This window comes from Panthera uncia (genome assembly GCF_023721935.1).
Source record: "Panthera uncia isolate 11264 chromosome A1 unlocalized genomic scaffold, Puncia_PCG_1.0 HiC_scaffold_16, whole genome shotgun sequence".
In the NCBI taxonomy this organism is placed as follows: domain Eukaryota; kingdom Metazoa; phylum Chordata; class Mammalia; order Carnivora; family Felidae; genus Panthera; species Panthera uncia.
The window spans coordinates 15,531,736-15,547,795 of NW_026057576.1; the positions used below are offsets into that span (position 1 = coordinate 15,531,736).

A 16,060-nucleotide genomic window follows, 5' to 3' on the forward strand; every position below is an offset into this window, starting at 1 on the left:
CTCCAAATACTAAGAACAGGTCTATGTTTCTCTACAGAATATATGTCTGTCTGACTTAGAACAGTTTGGGTGTTTCACTATCCCCAGGGCTTATTGTGAGTTCTAACACACTCGTTTCTAACATAAATGAATGTGCTTGAGGCAATGAGAACATTCATTAGCCTTTTTGTGCTTCTCCAATCCTACCAGGCCCATTCCTATATCTCTCGGACAAAACCAGATTTGGGAAAGAGCAGTAAACTCAGTGCCTCCGGGTTGTGGCTTATTTGAAAACTAAAATCTAATATTCCAAGTTGAATTCTGATGTCCCATACCTAATATGTTTTTTTAAACCTACTAACTTCTATAATATGAGTCTAATGAATCCCATATATCTTTAATTATATGCATTCCTCTTACTTTACAAGAGGAACACATTTATGGAGTAAACTCCACACTCATTCTCTCTCAAAATGCACCATTTCAGAAGCAGCAATCAATAGTAAGCCCGATAGGTGCACATTTTTTGCTTGGTCTGTTTATGTTGTGAGAGGCAGTACATGTAGTGGTTAAGGGCTTGGCCCTGAAGGACCCATCATAGCTCCATCACTAACTGTGAACTTAGTTAGTGCTTGTCTCAGTTTCTTCAAATATAAAGTGGGCTAAGAACAGTAGCTACTTCACACCACTGTTGTAAGTAGTACATATGTGTAAATACACGTGTTGCATATAGAACGGTGGCTGGCATTGTTATTGCTGTTATTCCTTATTTTTGATGTATGGTAATCAGAAACTGGGGTGTTTTTTCAAAATTTTTTTCATGTTTATTTATTACTGAGAAATGGAGAGACAGAGCATGAACAGAGGGGAGGGGCAGAGAGAGGAGGAGATACAGAATCTGAAACAGGTGCCAGGCTCCGAGCTGTCAGCACAGAGCCTGACACGGGGCTTGAACTCACAAACCGCGAGATTATGACCTGAGCCGAAGTCGGACGCTTAACCGACTTTGCCACCCAGCCGCCCCCAGACACTGGGTTTTGTAATAGTATGCAATTTGGGGTCAATGTTAAATTATGTACCATTTGTCTAGTCTGTGGAGGTAATTTCTGAAGTAAAATGAACTCATCATTTTTCTATTGATTTGAAATAAATGCTTATTGCATGTGGTGAAGGAACTTCTATTTCTATGGTGGCTTATATAGACACAAGTTACATAATTTAAACTTTAAGAAGTTGCCAGTGCCTTTTTATATCAGGTGAAAACATTTTCTTTTTAGTGGTCCAGTGAATGAATATAAGATAAATTACTTTGACAACAACAGAAGAAACAAGTAATTAAGAATGTTGTTCCTATGGGGAAAACTTAATATCTATATCTACTGCTAAAATTAATAATGATTTTCGGAAATCTTAATTTTAAAGAAATATGTACCAGTCACTGGAGGAAAGAAGAGGAAACCATTAGGTTTCTGTATTTTTCTTGAATTGGCAATAATATTGCACTGATTGAAATAGAATTTAACTTTGCTTAGATTTAGAGTTTAGAATGAATTTATGGATCTTATGAGAATGTAACATCTTGCTTTGTTTAAGGAGCATTACCTACTCTAATTTATTGTTATTCTTTTCTAGCACTGAGAACTTTTGCCACATTTTGAAATTCTGTTATTCATAAAGCCTCATATTTATACTGACTAGCAACTGAACCTGAAAAAGGTCATTTTAAAAAACCTGAAATAAAACTTTCTTCATGACAAAATCTCATTAAAAATCATCAATCACCAATATTTATTAAGACAAACATTTATTTTACTTACTGAAATGAAAAAGTGGGCATCCTAAAACTCCAAAGTATACCTGCTTTTCATTTTAGGAGGGGGTTTGATCACGACTCCATGAAAAGAAGGCTTGCTTGCTTTAATCTGTGCTGTATTTACATGTTCAGAAATAATTTGGTAATATTTGTGTTTTAAAGCCAAATTGTAGGGCTGCCCGAAAAGTCCTTGATGTGTAACCATCTCTAGAGATCCCCCCAAATTATGAAAAGCTCTAATATTTCAGCTGCATTGTTTTTCTGCATATAAAAATACCTACTATAGGAGTCAACTACCACATGAAATAAGTTGCATTTGTTTTAGTTGAAAAAGAGAGCTAAAAATTTCCTGTGGATTATTGCAATAGTACAAGAATACAAGGTGCATTTATTTATTAACCAAAAAAAAAAAAAAAAAAAAAAAAGGTAAAACAAATTGTGAAAGCAAAAGCTGGCTATGAAACCAGGGTTTTTGATAGCCTTTGCCTTATTTAAACAGGTTACACGTTAATATGCGACAGTTGATAAATGCTATGAAGTGTAAGTTAGCATTTGCTAATTTACTTTAAACATCTCCCCCTACCCAGGGCACTATGGAAAATATGTATATGTACGATCAACGCTCCCTCCTTCAAGTATCACAATCTTGTGGTCACATAATCTTCGTGGGTGGCTGTGTCCGTGAGGTTTACATCATAGTCTATACTGGAGTCCTCTTCTTTTGCATGCTTCTCCTTTGGTATTATTGGAACAGTGTCCTCCACCACCACCTTCTCCGACTTGAAGGAACACACTCTCTTGCCCACCTGTAAACCCAGGGTGTCCGTATTCCTTTCTCGATGGTCTACTAAGATACACTGTTCACTGAGACCAGGGATGTTCAAGTCACCCCGCGAAGCTAACCCTCGGGATTCCAGTTGAATATTTCTCTCCAGTGGTCTTTCGGCCTGCTGACGAGCAACTTCTTCTGAAACAGAGAAGATTTGGTTTGCATTTTGCTCGGCAGAGTTTTGTTTTGACCGTCTGTGAAATAACCCGAAGTTTTTGATATCGGTCACAAAGTTCACTTTTCTCTGCTTCTCTCTTGGGGGCTCTTGCACCACTAGGGCGGAACCATTGCTGATGTTGTGTCTTTCGGAGGCAATCGCTGCCGATCGCGGGTGAATCAGGGTGGTTAAATCGAAAAGGCTGAAGTTCTTTTTCTTGTCTTTGCTACTGCCTTCGTTGTCACTCTTTTCATCCGAGTCCGCAGAGTTGGAGGACTCCTTTGTGGCCTGAGCCGACTGGACGGTAGAGAGCTTGCTTCCTCTTAGTAACCCCAGGACTTCAAAGCGGAAACTAGAAATGTCTTGCTTTAGTTCCTAAGTGAAATGTGAAATGAAGAAATTTAGTTTGTGAATTAAACAAACATGAGGGTGCATGGTGAGCACATTTCATATATGGCTCTAATGTGTTTTCATTCATTTTTTTTAAAGTTTACTTATTTATTTTTGAGAGAGAGAGAGAAAGAATGAGCAGGGAAAGGACAGAGAGAGAGAGGGAGAGCGAGAATCCCAAGCAAGCTCCATGGTGTCAGAGCAGAGCCCAGCAAGGGGCTCAATTCCATGAACCCTGTGAGATCACCACCTGAGCTGAAATCAAGAGTCCCAGGCTTAACCAACTGAGCTATCCAGGCACTCCTACTCGTTTTTAAGAGCCAGGATTCCATTTTTGCTGTGGTTCTGTTGAGAACTGCCTGTTCTGTCCCTGGCACTGGAGTCATTTTGATGCCTGCTAATTTCCCTGTTGGCAGTTATGTAGTAACAAGGAGACCTCCTGGGGTTGATGCAAAAGGAAACAAGAGTATATCGGATTTATGGGACTATAGTTTCAAATGCTTCCTTTGTAAAATATTCACCTGCCTTCAGGTCACCTCTCATTCTCTCAGGGATGCATTTTTAAAAGGGTTCTCATGTGAGCATATCTTTCTGTCCAAAGGGATATCTAAAACAAAATAATTAAAGTGGTGTCTACTGTTCTAAGAGTTGGCAGTTACCTTCAATTGTTTACTACCTTGGGATTGCATTTACCTCAGCACCTGGGGCAGCTACTAAATCTTGAGAATTGCTTCAGATCAGACAGCATTTCTCAGATGCATCCTCTACTCTTATCTTTTTGGACACTGAATTCTCAGTCCTACTCTTTTTGGATAACTGAGTTCTCAGTCCTAACCTGATAGTGGCCTTCCTGGTGGCTTCGTGCCTCCAACCTATCTCCTAAAGCACCAGGAATCATTTAACTACAAAGTGTGGATGTTGTGACTGTGAAGAACATTTGGGATCCTTTTGATCTGTGCTTTGCGTTTTGCAATTCATCTGTCTTCTTACCTAGCCAGCTGTTCATCTTTATTCTCTTGCCAAACCTGCCATTCTCGTTTAAAGGATCTTCTTCAGTGTTTTTTTATTTGTTTGTTTTTGCCTATAAGACCCTATTGACTTCACTCATTCTTTCAAAACCTCTAAGAACTCAGGCAGAATAACAAAAACATTTTATACATGTGACCTGAGCATATATATTTCATGTATTCTACCTATCTCCTCTGATGGAATAAAAAAAACACAAAAAACCTCAAAAAAAAAAAAAAAACCACAAAAAAACCACAAAAAAAGACTAAGTTTGTAAGTTACAATTAAGCACAAACCTTCAATATCCTGCTACCAAAGCCGTGCATAGGACAGAGAAGGTTTTTGTTGTTGTTTTTAACATGTTGGTTACTACATGTTTCAGGCTTAGAAATCAGACTGGAATTTCAAAAACTAAAGCTCACTCATTTGAATGTTGCTAGGATCAGCAAGTTAAAATGCCACAAGGCACTAGGATTTTCTCTGTCTCCAAGTCCCCTCCACATTTCAGATTTAATGTGCTTTAATTTTTTTTTAATGCTTATTTATTTTTGAGAGAGGGAGACACATAGTGCGAGCAGGGGAGGGGCAGAGAGCGAGGGAGACACAGAATCTGAAGCAGGCTCCAGGCTCTGAGCTGTCAGCACAGAGCCCAAAGGCAGGGCTCGAACCTATAGACCGCAAGATCATGACCTGAGCTGAAGTCAGCTGCTTAACCAACTGAGCCATCTAGGTGCCCCAAATTTAATGTGCTTTAGAATAATGTATTTTGAAAGGAGATTTCACTGCTTAAAAAAAAAAAGAAGACTTGAATTTAAAAGTAAGAAGGCACACAGGCTTGCTGAAACTCATGGCCAAGTTGCCAGTTCTGATTGTAAATGTGCTGCATCTGGTTCCCTGCTCTGCAGAACCTGCCCCCTGGTGATGAGGATACAAACGGTTACCTTAAAGTTCTCTTCAGTCAGACCTTCTTCAGTTTTGGCATCTCTGATCATTGCGGCAACATACCTCTTCACCAGGTTCCGCATAACCTCCTGAGGCATGTCGAAACAACAGAACTGACATTCAGTGCATAAATAGGAATTCTCTCTTGAGTCCATTCTAAAGATGGGACTGTACTTCATTTTAATGCAAATTTCAAGATAGAATAGAATAACTTACTTGATACTGGTGATGTCTTCTCAAATTATCAGCAGCTCGCCTCTGAAAAGGAAAAAGGCATTTACTTTTCAGTTAGTGTGATATATTACCATTTTGGAAAATAATTGATTGTTGTTTTTTTAAAAAAATTAATTTATTTGTTTTGAGAGAAAGAGAGAGAGCAGGGGAGGGGCAGAGAGTGAGGAAGAGAGAGAATCCCAAGCCCCGCACTGTCAGCACAAAGTCTGACACGGGGCTCGATCTCATGACCTGAGCCAAGATGAAGAGTCAGTCGCTTAACCGACTGAGCCACCCAGGCACCCAATTCATTGTTCTTTTAATCGAGAATATATTTTTCCTCACTTCTCCAGAATGAACATTTTACTAGACAATGAACAATAGCTAGAGAGTGCTTCACATGAATCAAAAAGAATGAATGAAACAAAACAACAAAGTGCAAGGTTATAATCCCTATGGCAGTTAACATATAGACCAAGTCAACAATGATGGGAAGGTTGTTCTTTTAAATATTTTAAATGTTTACTTATTTATTTTTGAGGAGAGGGAGAGGCAGAGAGAGCTGGAGACACAGGATCTAAAGCAGGATCCAGGCTCTGAGCTGTCAGCACAGAGCCCAACATGGGCTGGAACCCATGAACCGTGAGATCATGACCTGAGCCGAAGTCAGATGCTTAACCAACCGAGCCACCCAGGCACCCCGGGAATGTTCTTTTAACAGAAGGTGATAGAAAATTAGATAATCATAGCTGATACTACCCCAGATCACTTGCAATAATTCCAAGAGATACAGATGAGACATATCAAATACAAAATAAAGTAAATATCAAATAAAAATAAAAATTCAATAGAATAAAAAGCTTACATTATAATAATATATGGAGGTCTTCATAAATATCAACATAGCAAGTCTGAGAATTTAGCCATTACATGCAACATGTAATCAGAAACAATGTCAGACCACTACACCCCCAACACTAATTTCAATCAAATGTACATTAAGAAGGGACTGCTGCTTTAATTAGATAGTTAGATTTAAGAAAAAGTGGAAGATTCTGTTCAAACATAGGGTTCATAAATTCATCATTTTAAAAAGTAAATGTGAGTCCCAGCTATCATTATAAAAATATCAGAATGGTTTGGGGATGCAGCTGGGTTTAGCACAGAGCAGTGGTGCTGGAGTGCAGAATGGAGAGAGATGATGCCCAATGACTAAAAAAAAAAAAAAAAAAAAGTCCATTATAAATTGAATAAAATAGTAAATGACACTAATTACATATTGGCAGATTTCACAAATATTTTAAAGATACCAGAAAAAAGCTATCAAAATTGTATTTTATGCATGTTGAATAAATATCAATATTTATTATTAAGGAAACTGAACAAACTTATCTAAAATAAAAATATTTGTGTAATAAAGGAATGAATTTGGTAGATTGTAAGAAAGCAAAGACATAACATATCTAGGGTTTAAACAAATCTTTTGATCTTGTTCCTTACTAAATACTTAATCATAGGCTGATAAAATAGAATTTTATAAAGAGTTAGGAATACATCACTGTGAAACGATATTAGGAAAAAATCAAACAATGCAAAAGAAACTTTTTTTTTCTCTTTAGGGGAATAGGAGGAAATGGCATTTTCCCTGGCCAGGAGAATAGATTTGTTTTTCATGATTATTAGTGACTTTTAGGAGCAGTTGAGACAATGTTTAACTTCTTAAAAGCCACTAATTTATTTAAATACCATTCATTTTCAAATGAATCTTAAACAAGTTTTCAGTATGATTATGGTATTCCTTAAAGACTGGGAAGTTTGAAATTCACTACAAAATTAGGATATCTTGGAAAAAAACATAGCATGAGAAGGAATTTTATGACAGGGCCACAAGATGGAGGTATATGACTACTACTGAGACATAGTTTAGCTGAAATTCAAGACAAAAAGGACTTCTATAAGGAAAGGAGCCGTCCAGATCTCCTTAAGTTTACCTCAAGTGGACACAAATACTAAAGCAAGATATACGCCAAGTTCTTTAACACTCTGACTATAGATATTGTACAGGAGATGTGCATTCCATGATTTTAGTAGATAGAAACTCTGAATTTAGTATAGAATTGAGTCAACTCAATTTTGATTGAGTTTCTATTGTATTTTGCTATTCTGTTTTGGTCAAAAAAGTCAATAAAAAGTAGGCAGCAGATAGCAATCTGAAGTCATGATTTAACTTTAAATTTCCTTAATGAAAAATTAAAGAGTGACAGAATCAGAAAATTATGAGTAATAAGAGAAAATGATCACAATGCATCGTAGTATTCAAAAGAGTACAAACTGTCTTTCCTTCAACAGAACCTAATTCATAAACAGATCTCAAAATTTTAATACAAATATAAGAAGATCAAATATTACACTTCATTTATTTATTTACTTATTTATTTTTTGTGAGAGATCGAGCTCACAGCACATGTGGGGAAGAGAGGCAGACGGAAGGAGAGAATCTTAAGCTCAGTGCAGAGCCTAATGCAAGACTTGATTCTATGACCCTGGGATCAAAGATTACACTTTAAAAACTAATTCCAGGTTTATTTTTTTTTAGGGAAAAGGTTTTTAAAAAGCAAAATAGTCTCGCAGAAAGAGAGTACATAGAAAAAGTTTTCTATGGTGAATTTTAGGAACTATTCAATATCCATAGCCCATATCTGTATAAGTTAAAACAGTTAATTGTTTCTGCTCCACTTTTCTTCAACACCTACGTTGTAATACAAGTCAGTTGAACTTCAGTATCCTAGGAAAATAAGAATGGATGAAGCTAAACATCTTCTGAATATCGAAAACAAATGAATGCAATACATTCGCCAATGATGACCACTACATAATGCAGCTCAGATCTCTCTCATGTCTGTCTGTCTGTCTGTCTGTCTGTCTATCTATTTATTTATTTACTTTAAAATGTTTATTTAATTATTTTTGAGAGAGAGAGAGAGCACGAGTAGGGAGGGGCAGAGAGAGAAGAGACAGAGAATCCCAAGCAGGCTCTGTCCTGGTAGCACAGAGTCGGATGCAGAGCTGGAACTCACGAACCATGAGGTTGTGACCTGAGCTGAAATCAAGAGTTGGATTAACTGACTGAGCCACACAGGCACCCCTCTCATGTCTATTTAATCTCTCCTTTTCTGGCTAGCACCACAGACATTGTAGACTATCACTATTATGCCTCCCTGTTTCTACTTTCTTACTTTCTGGCAGCTGGTGGAGTATCACTTTAAGAACATGTACTCAGGGATCACACTTGGGTTTAAAGGTGACTGAACCTAAATAAGGAATTTATCTCTGAGGTCCTCTCCCATCCCCATATTTTTATTCTCTAAGGTAAAGATAAACTCACTGGATGGTTTTGAAGATTAGATTAGATAAGAGATTTAAGACATCTATCACTGACTAATGTTAAATAGTTCCCATCCTTTTTCCATTTTTTCCCCTTTCAAATTAATAACATGATTTAACACAGTTTTTAAAAAATATTCTTGATTCACAAAACTTGTGGATAATTTGACACATATCAGGATTACCCCAGAAGAAGTAAAAGAGGATGTAATTGTTTCTTTTTGTGTGATTTGCATGACATTTCATGCTTGAGGAGCATTTTATTTAGGTAAAGAGTTGAATGCTTTTAACCTAGGCAATAGAGGTTTGAAAGTAAGAAATTTGCATTTAAGTAACAGGGTGAGGAGATAGTTTTAGTAAATATGGATAGATGTGACACAAGTTCTGTATGCAGTAATTTTTGTTTTATTAAGACTCTTTTGTTTAGAGCAATTTAAGCTTCACAGAAAAATTGGCACGTTGTTATAATTGATTAATCTACACTGATACATTATAATCACCTAAAATCCGTGGTTTGCATTACTGTTTACTCTTGGTGTTGTAAGTTTTACAGGTTTGGACAAATGTATAATGACATGTATCTATCATTATAATTTCATACAGAGTATTTTAACTATCCTAAAAATCTTCTATTCTATGACTGTTTATCCCTCCCTCCCCTGATCCCACCACCTCAGCTTTGGTAACCATGACTCTTTTTACTATCTCCATAATTTTGCTTCTTCCAGAATATAATATAGTTAGAAACCCGTATATAGCTTCTTCAGGTTGGCTGTTTCATTTGGTAATACTTAAGATTTCTCTAAGTCCTTGCATGCCTTGATAGGTCACTTCTTTTATTACTGAATAAATAATATTCAAGTGTCTGGATGTACCATAGCTTCTTTATCCATTCACCTACTGAGGGAAATCTTGGCTGCTTCCAAGTTTGGGCAATTATGAATAAAGTTGCTATAAACATTCTTGTGCAGAATTTGGTGTGAACATACGTTTTCTTTTTTTTTTTAAATAAAAAAAATAATGTTTGTTTTTGGTAGGCAGAGAGAGAGAGAGAGAGAGAGAGAGAGAGATGGAGAATGAGTGGCGGAGGGGCAGAGAGAGAGGGAGACACAGAATCCGAAGCAGGCTCCAGGCTCTGAGCTGTCAGCACAGAGCCAGATGAGGGGCTTGAACCACGAACATGGGATCATGACCTGAGCCGAAGTGGGTGCTTAATTGCCTGAGCCACCAGGTGCCCCTGGAAATAAGTTTTCACTTATTTCACTCATTTCACTCCTTTGTCAAGGAGTGAGACTGCTGGATTGTATGGTAAGAATATGTTTAGTTTTGTAAGAAACCATCAAACTGTCTTCCAAAGTAACCTACCCTTTTGCATTCCCACCAGCAATGAATGAGAGTTCCTGTTGCTTCGCATCCTTACTAGCATTTGCTGTTGTCGGTGGTCTAGTTTTTAGGCAATCCAATAGGTGTGGAGCACTGGTCAGTCATCTTTTTTGAGGTTCCGAAAGTTTTATGAACATCTCTGCATAATATTGGATTTTTGCTGTGACCTCCATGAATTTTCCTTTGTGGGTTTCTATTTCATGAATCTTAGCTTCTAGGGCCAATTTAAGATATATTTATTAAGTGGTTGCAGGTACGTGGAAGAGGCTGCAGAAACCAGAGATAAGTAAAACACACCTTTTGCCCTTAAACGGCTTGTTGTCTACTAGGTAGATGCCAAGAATCTCTAGAGATGAAGGTAAAATACAAGCAACAACATGGGGGTGGGGGTGGCGTCTTAATGTTATTTGAGTACAGGGAAGGAACAAGTAATATTGGGCAAAGCGGCCTTCAAACAGGGAAGGGGATTTCAGACTGGATGGGAAAGAATCATGGAACTTTAACAGTCAGATGCACAGACATTCAGGTGTGCAGAAAACTGGAATACAGTGAGCAAATCTGCTAGTGCTGGTGCTGGTGGGTGAGAGACACGGGAAGGCAACTTCCACTAGGACAGCGGCAGTGTGCTCTGATAATAGGAATATGTGGATTAGATCATGTTGGAGAGTTAGCAGGGGGTTTTTATGCAGCATCTTAGAAGGCACGGCGAATTCAGTGGTTGGTAGGCACCTGGCTTTTTGACTACTTGAGTGACATGTGAAGAAAGTTGAACTTCCATTATAATTACCTGGCAGCAGTATGTTTTTCTAATTTTTTTAAATGTTTAACTACTTTTGAGAGAGACAGAGACAGAAACAGAGTGTGAGTGGGCGAAGGGAAGAGAGAGGGAGACACAGAATCGGAAGCAGACTCCAGGATCTGAGCTGTCAGCATGGAGCCCCACTCGGGGCTCGAGCCCACAAATTGTGAGATCATGACCTGAGCCACAGTTGGATGCCTAACCGACTGAGCCACTCAGGCACCCCCCTGGCAGCAATATGAAGTAGGAAAGATGAGTAGGAGAGAATCAGTAGATATTAGTGGGGATGCTATTACCAGAATGTAAATGAAGAGTAACTGGGTGTGAGCTAAAATGGTTAGCAGTGTGAATGGGAAGGAGGGGGCAGCAAGAATCACAAGGAGTTAGAGAATGTTGAAAGGGAACAGAAGCCAGGGGGGCTGGCAGCTGGGGTGGGAGCATGATGACAAAGATTTTTAGCCTAGTTGCTGAGATGTTGGTGCTATTAAAAAAATGCCAGTGGGGTCTCCTGGGTGGCTCAGTCGGTTAAGCATCAGACTTTTGGTTTCGGCTCAGGTCCTGATCTCATGATCTCATGGTTTGTGAGTTTGAGCCCTGCATTGGACTTCACGCTGACATTGTAGAGCCTGCTTGGGATTCTGTCTCCCTCTCTCCCTCTCTCTCTTCCCTCCCCCTGCTTATGCTCTCTCATTCTCTTAAAATAAACTTAAAAAAATAAATTTCAATACCTGACAATTAACACATAGGTATTAAGAACAGACGTATTATTTCTTAGAACCAAAGAGCTTGTCTAGTCTCATGGCCTCATTTATAAGTAAGGAGACCAAGGCCCACAGAGTCGAGTGACTAAATACCACGGTGTTCTCCTGGCGGTGCTGGCTCTAGAATCCCCAGCTAGAACTCATTCTCTACACTCTGCTCTCCATCAACTAGACACTAAGAGACATTTGAACACATCTGCTATGTATTCTATAGTTTTGCCTCCCTCTCCCAATACATCTTAATTTGAGGGTCAGCACCATTAACACACTGGATCCATATTTACTCGAACAAAAATCAGTAACCACAGAATGCATGGTATATGTTGTATTAGTTTCTTAGGGCTGCCATACAAAGTGTCACAATCCGTGTGGCTTAAGCCAACAGAAATTGATGATCTCACCCTTCTGGAGGCAAGAAGTCACAAGTCAAGAGGGAAATGTTCTCTCTGAGGCAGGGTAGAAGAAAGGAAGTTTCTTCTTCCCAGCTTTTCATGGTGACTATCAATCCTTGATGCTTGTTGGTTTGCAGCTGGATAATCCCAATCTCTGCCTGTGTCTTCACAAGGTGTTTTCTGCCTGTGTCTCTGTGTCTTCACATGGTCATCTTCTTATAAGGACTCTACTGCAATATGACGTCATCTTAACCTGACTAATTACATCAGCAATGACACTATTTCCAAATAAAGTCGCATTCTGAGGAAGTGGAGTTTAGGACTTCAACATATCTGTTTTCGCGGGGGGGGGGGGGCGGTACACAATTCAACCCATAATATATGTACTCTTTGCAATAAACATAATGATAATTTGGGCAATTAGTGGTATTATTAAATACTATACAGTAGAATTATCATCAATAATACCTAGCACGTTTGCTAGGTTTTTGTTGGGTAAAGATCAGCTGAGTTTCAAAGGAATTTACTCTCAAAGGAGAAGGTATCACATCTTATAATGATCACTGGAGATGACGGAGAACAGAACTGACAAATCTGTGTTCATAAAAACAATGCAGTATGTTGGAGAAAGATGTGCATTTTAAGTTAGCGGTTTTCTCTGCAAATTATGTCAGGAATCTAGCGCCACTTACAGAATGTACCTTGGCAGGGTGGCTTTCCACGCGGGTGCCCAAGGCACACCTGTGTGCCACATCAGCATAACTCACAATTTGCGGGTTCCTCTTGGTTTGTTAGGACAAGATAAAGGCAGGATGTGGATCACAGAACTAATGATAAAGGAAAAGACCAAAGAAACCGCTGCTGCTGTGAGGGCACCCCTCATGTCCATAGATGTGTCAGGTCAGGTTGCCTTAGAGCAGGAAGGGTTTTGCAGTCGTGAAAGAAAGGGCTCTGGGGAATCAACTGTGACATTTTCTCGGTCTTTATCTCTAGTTCTCTCCACATCCATGTGGAGTGTCAGGCTCACTTCGTGTAGCTGGTTCCCTGCAGTCAATTGTCAGTGCTGCTCTCTCTCATTTTCACCCTGGTTTTGGTCTATCACTGATTTCAAGCCCATGAATTATGCCTTTTATTCTTTGCTCTGCTTGGTGAATCCCTTAGGGGATGCAGCATGCTGTGCTCTTTTCCTTTTAAAAATGAGTAAAAAGACAAGGGGCTATTCTAAGATGTGATCCCTTTTTAAAAATTACATTTTGGCTCATTTACAGAGGGAGCTACATATTATTCTCTATAAGCACACTTTCTATGCATATGAAAATAAACATTATAACATGCTTGAATGTCACCTTGTGAAACCAAATATTCAGAGTTTTACTCTTGAAGTACCAAGAATATCAAGCAATTCATTCCTCTACATCCCTACCTGGGAAAGAAAACTTAATTAACGGGCCCCACCAGCAGATTTTACAGCAGTAAATTAGGGGTTGAGAGAGACTCATGGATGAATGCTATCTGATCTGTAAGATTTGTAGTTAGGGCTACTAAAAGTCATGAAGAATAAGGGGCAATACCTTCTGATAAAAATACAGTCTGAAAAGCATGTACTATTAGCATTTGTCCTCCAGTGATGTAGCTGCTGCTAATCCATTCACTGTTTCTAATTCTTTGCCAGGGACATAACTGAGTGTATTTCTGTGGCAGCTGGTCAAGCATGAGTATTCCGTCTGTGGTCCTAGAGCTGAGTGATGCTAAATGACCCTAACAGACATGGTGTTTCATGTTTTCCTCACTATGTTGTGCTCAGGAGAAAACCAGAAAGTGGAAAACATAAATCCAAGCAAGTTAAAATCACTCTTTATAATTCTGTCAAAAGGCTTCACATGTCTTAGTCTGGCATCTTGACCTATTAACGTAAGCATTCCATTTTAGAAACCTGGTCTATGGCATTGAAATGTTTCATATTAATTAAACACTTTGGCTGTGACATCTTTTTACTTTAATTAAATGATCTGGACCTCTTCAGCAATGAGGACAAAAGTTGCTTTTGTTTTTGTTTAAAAAGCTGTGCTAGATACCAATGCTTTCCCTAACAGGAGTTTCTCGTTCTCCTCCTCCCCCTCCTCCTCCCCCTCCTCCTCTTCCTCCTCCTCCCTCTTCTTCTTTTAATCTGTTTTAATGTTTATTTATTCTCTAGAGAGAGAGAGAGAGACAGAGCACAAGTGGGGGAAGGGCAGAGAGAGAGGAAGATACAGAATCCAAAGCAGGCTCCAGGCTCTGAGGTGTTAGCACAGAGCCCGATGCGGGGCTCGAACTCACGAACTGTGACATCAGGGCCTGAGCTGAAGTCAGTAGTTTAACTGACTGAGCCATCCAGGCACCCCTCTTTAACAGGAGTTTCTAATTAAAGTTACAAGGAAATGCTTATTAAAATAGAGATTCCTGATGATTTTAGCACTCACAAAATTCTAAGAACTGGTGTTTTAATATGGAGAAGGGTATTTGCTGATAAAATGGGGTTAAGCTAAAAATTAGGTAGGTAGTAATACGAAAAACCAAAAGCTACAGCATGTTTCACATTTTATTGACTCCTCAATAGGCTGCCCCCTTTGGTAGGATTTCATAATTTCCCAGAGACAAGCCATTTTTCAATAATGGGTTTTCTTCCTCCAATAAAGGTTTTGCTCAGTAAAGTTATTTCTGCTTCATTTATGTTTCCTGCAAAGAGCATTCCAAATGAAAGGTTAATTTATTTGGAACTCCCAATCACCCATAAGAGGAAGTCCAAAGTTAAAAAAAAGAAGTTAATGAGTTTTCAGCACTAGTTCTATCATTATTACCCGGAAACCATAACTACTAGATAAGATCACCGATGGGCTCCTGGAGAGTGGCCAGTGCAGCTATGCTGAAGAGTGCTTGCTTTCAGGCTCTGCCTGGGCATGTGAAGGGAATGAGCACCAATGTGACATTCAGGCAGCTGCTGGGTGACAAGAGTAGGTAAGTGAGTCACAAGTTGGGAAGGTTAGAGAAAATGCCTCAAAGAATGTATAAGCTCTGCCACCAGTTGAGCTTCAGATTTCTGTCTCAAAAATGTGGCCTAAATATAAGCAAGTTGAGATGCAAACAGAAAGTGAGCCAGGCTGGGAAACAAGGACTTTGAGATACAGGAATCTTAGAAGCCGAAAACAGTGACAGCATTCAAAAGCTGTTGAGAAAAATGAAAATCGAAAGATGAATACGCAACATAGAAGGTATCATTGTATTATCATTACAGTTTTCAGGGAAGCAAGAGAGTGACTGAAAGCACACTGGTTTGGGAAACAAAAGATCCAGGTTTCCCCCCAGCTGTTACCAACGGACCCTAAAACACCTGGCAAGGTAAATAAGTTCTCTCTGAAAGGAAATGGTTGAGCTAAATGATTTCTAAGGTCCTTTTGAAGTGTAATTGATACTGATATTCTAACCCATGCCTTGGTTATACAGAGTGACTGTCATCGATACGTCAACGTCACCTTTTAATTAATGGAAATGTGTATATCTTCTTGTCCTTATTTGTCTGTACTAATGAACTGTCAGGGGTATTAACCAAATTGAAATGAATTCACAACAAAATCAATTACTTTTTGACACTATTTTCTCATTTAACTCTTCCATTAATGTTGCCCAACCTTAATTTACTTTTCCTTTTTCTTATATTTTTCTTCATAAGTAATACATATTATTTGTTTCCATCTAAAATCTAAATGTACAAAACTGAACTATAAGTATGCAGACCAAAATATTATGTCCTTCCTGTTCTGGAAATGCAGTCTAGATAAAGAATACATTTATAGCATTGAGTTTGATTAGGCTAGTGCTTGCCCAAAGCCTTAGCTTGGTGAAGAAGAGGCAGGATTGAGAGTGGGATGACGGTGGGAAAGAGAGACATGACTCACAATATTTATTTAGTTTGTCATAAATTCCCAAAGCATAAAAATATCCCATTACCAAAGGTTTGTAAGATCTACATGGCT

General features: G+C 38.7%; 1 protein-coding gene across 1 annotated transcript in view; it reads right to left on the minus strand.

The window, feature by feature from the left end:
* Positions 1-2,160: 2,160 nt before the first annotated feature.
* The window catches only part of TRPC4 (transient receptor potential cation channel subfamily C member 4), a 195,889-nt gene continuing 181,989 nt past the window's right edge, over positions 2,161-16,060 (minus strand). Inside the window, exons 9-11 of the mRNA XM_049646853.1 lie at positions 5,335-5,376; positions 5,118-5,207; positions 2,161-3,153 (exon numbers count right to left, since the gene is read on the minus strand). Of these exons, the coding sequence (XP_049502810.1) occupies positions 2,431-3,153; positions 5,118-5,207; positions 5,335-5,376 (855 nt within the window). The 3' untranslated portion in view covers positions 2,161-2,430. The remainder of the gene's footprint in view (positions 3,154-5,117; positions 5,208-5,334; positions 5,377-16,060) is intronic.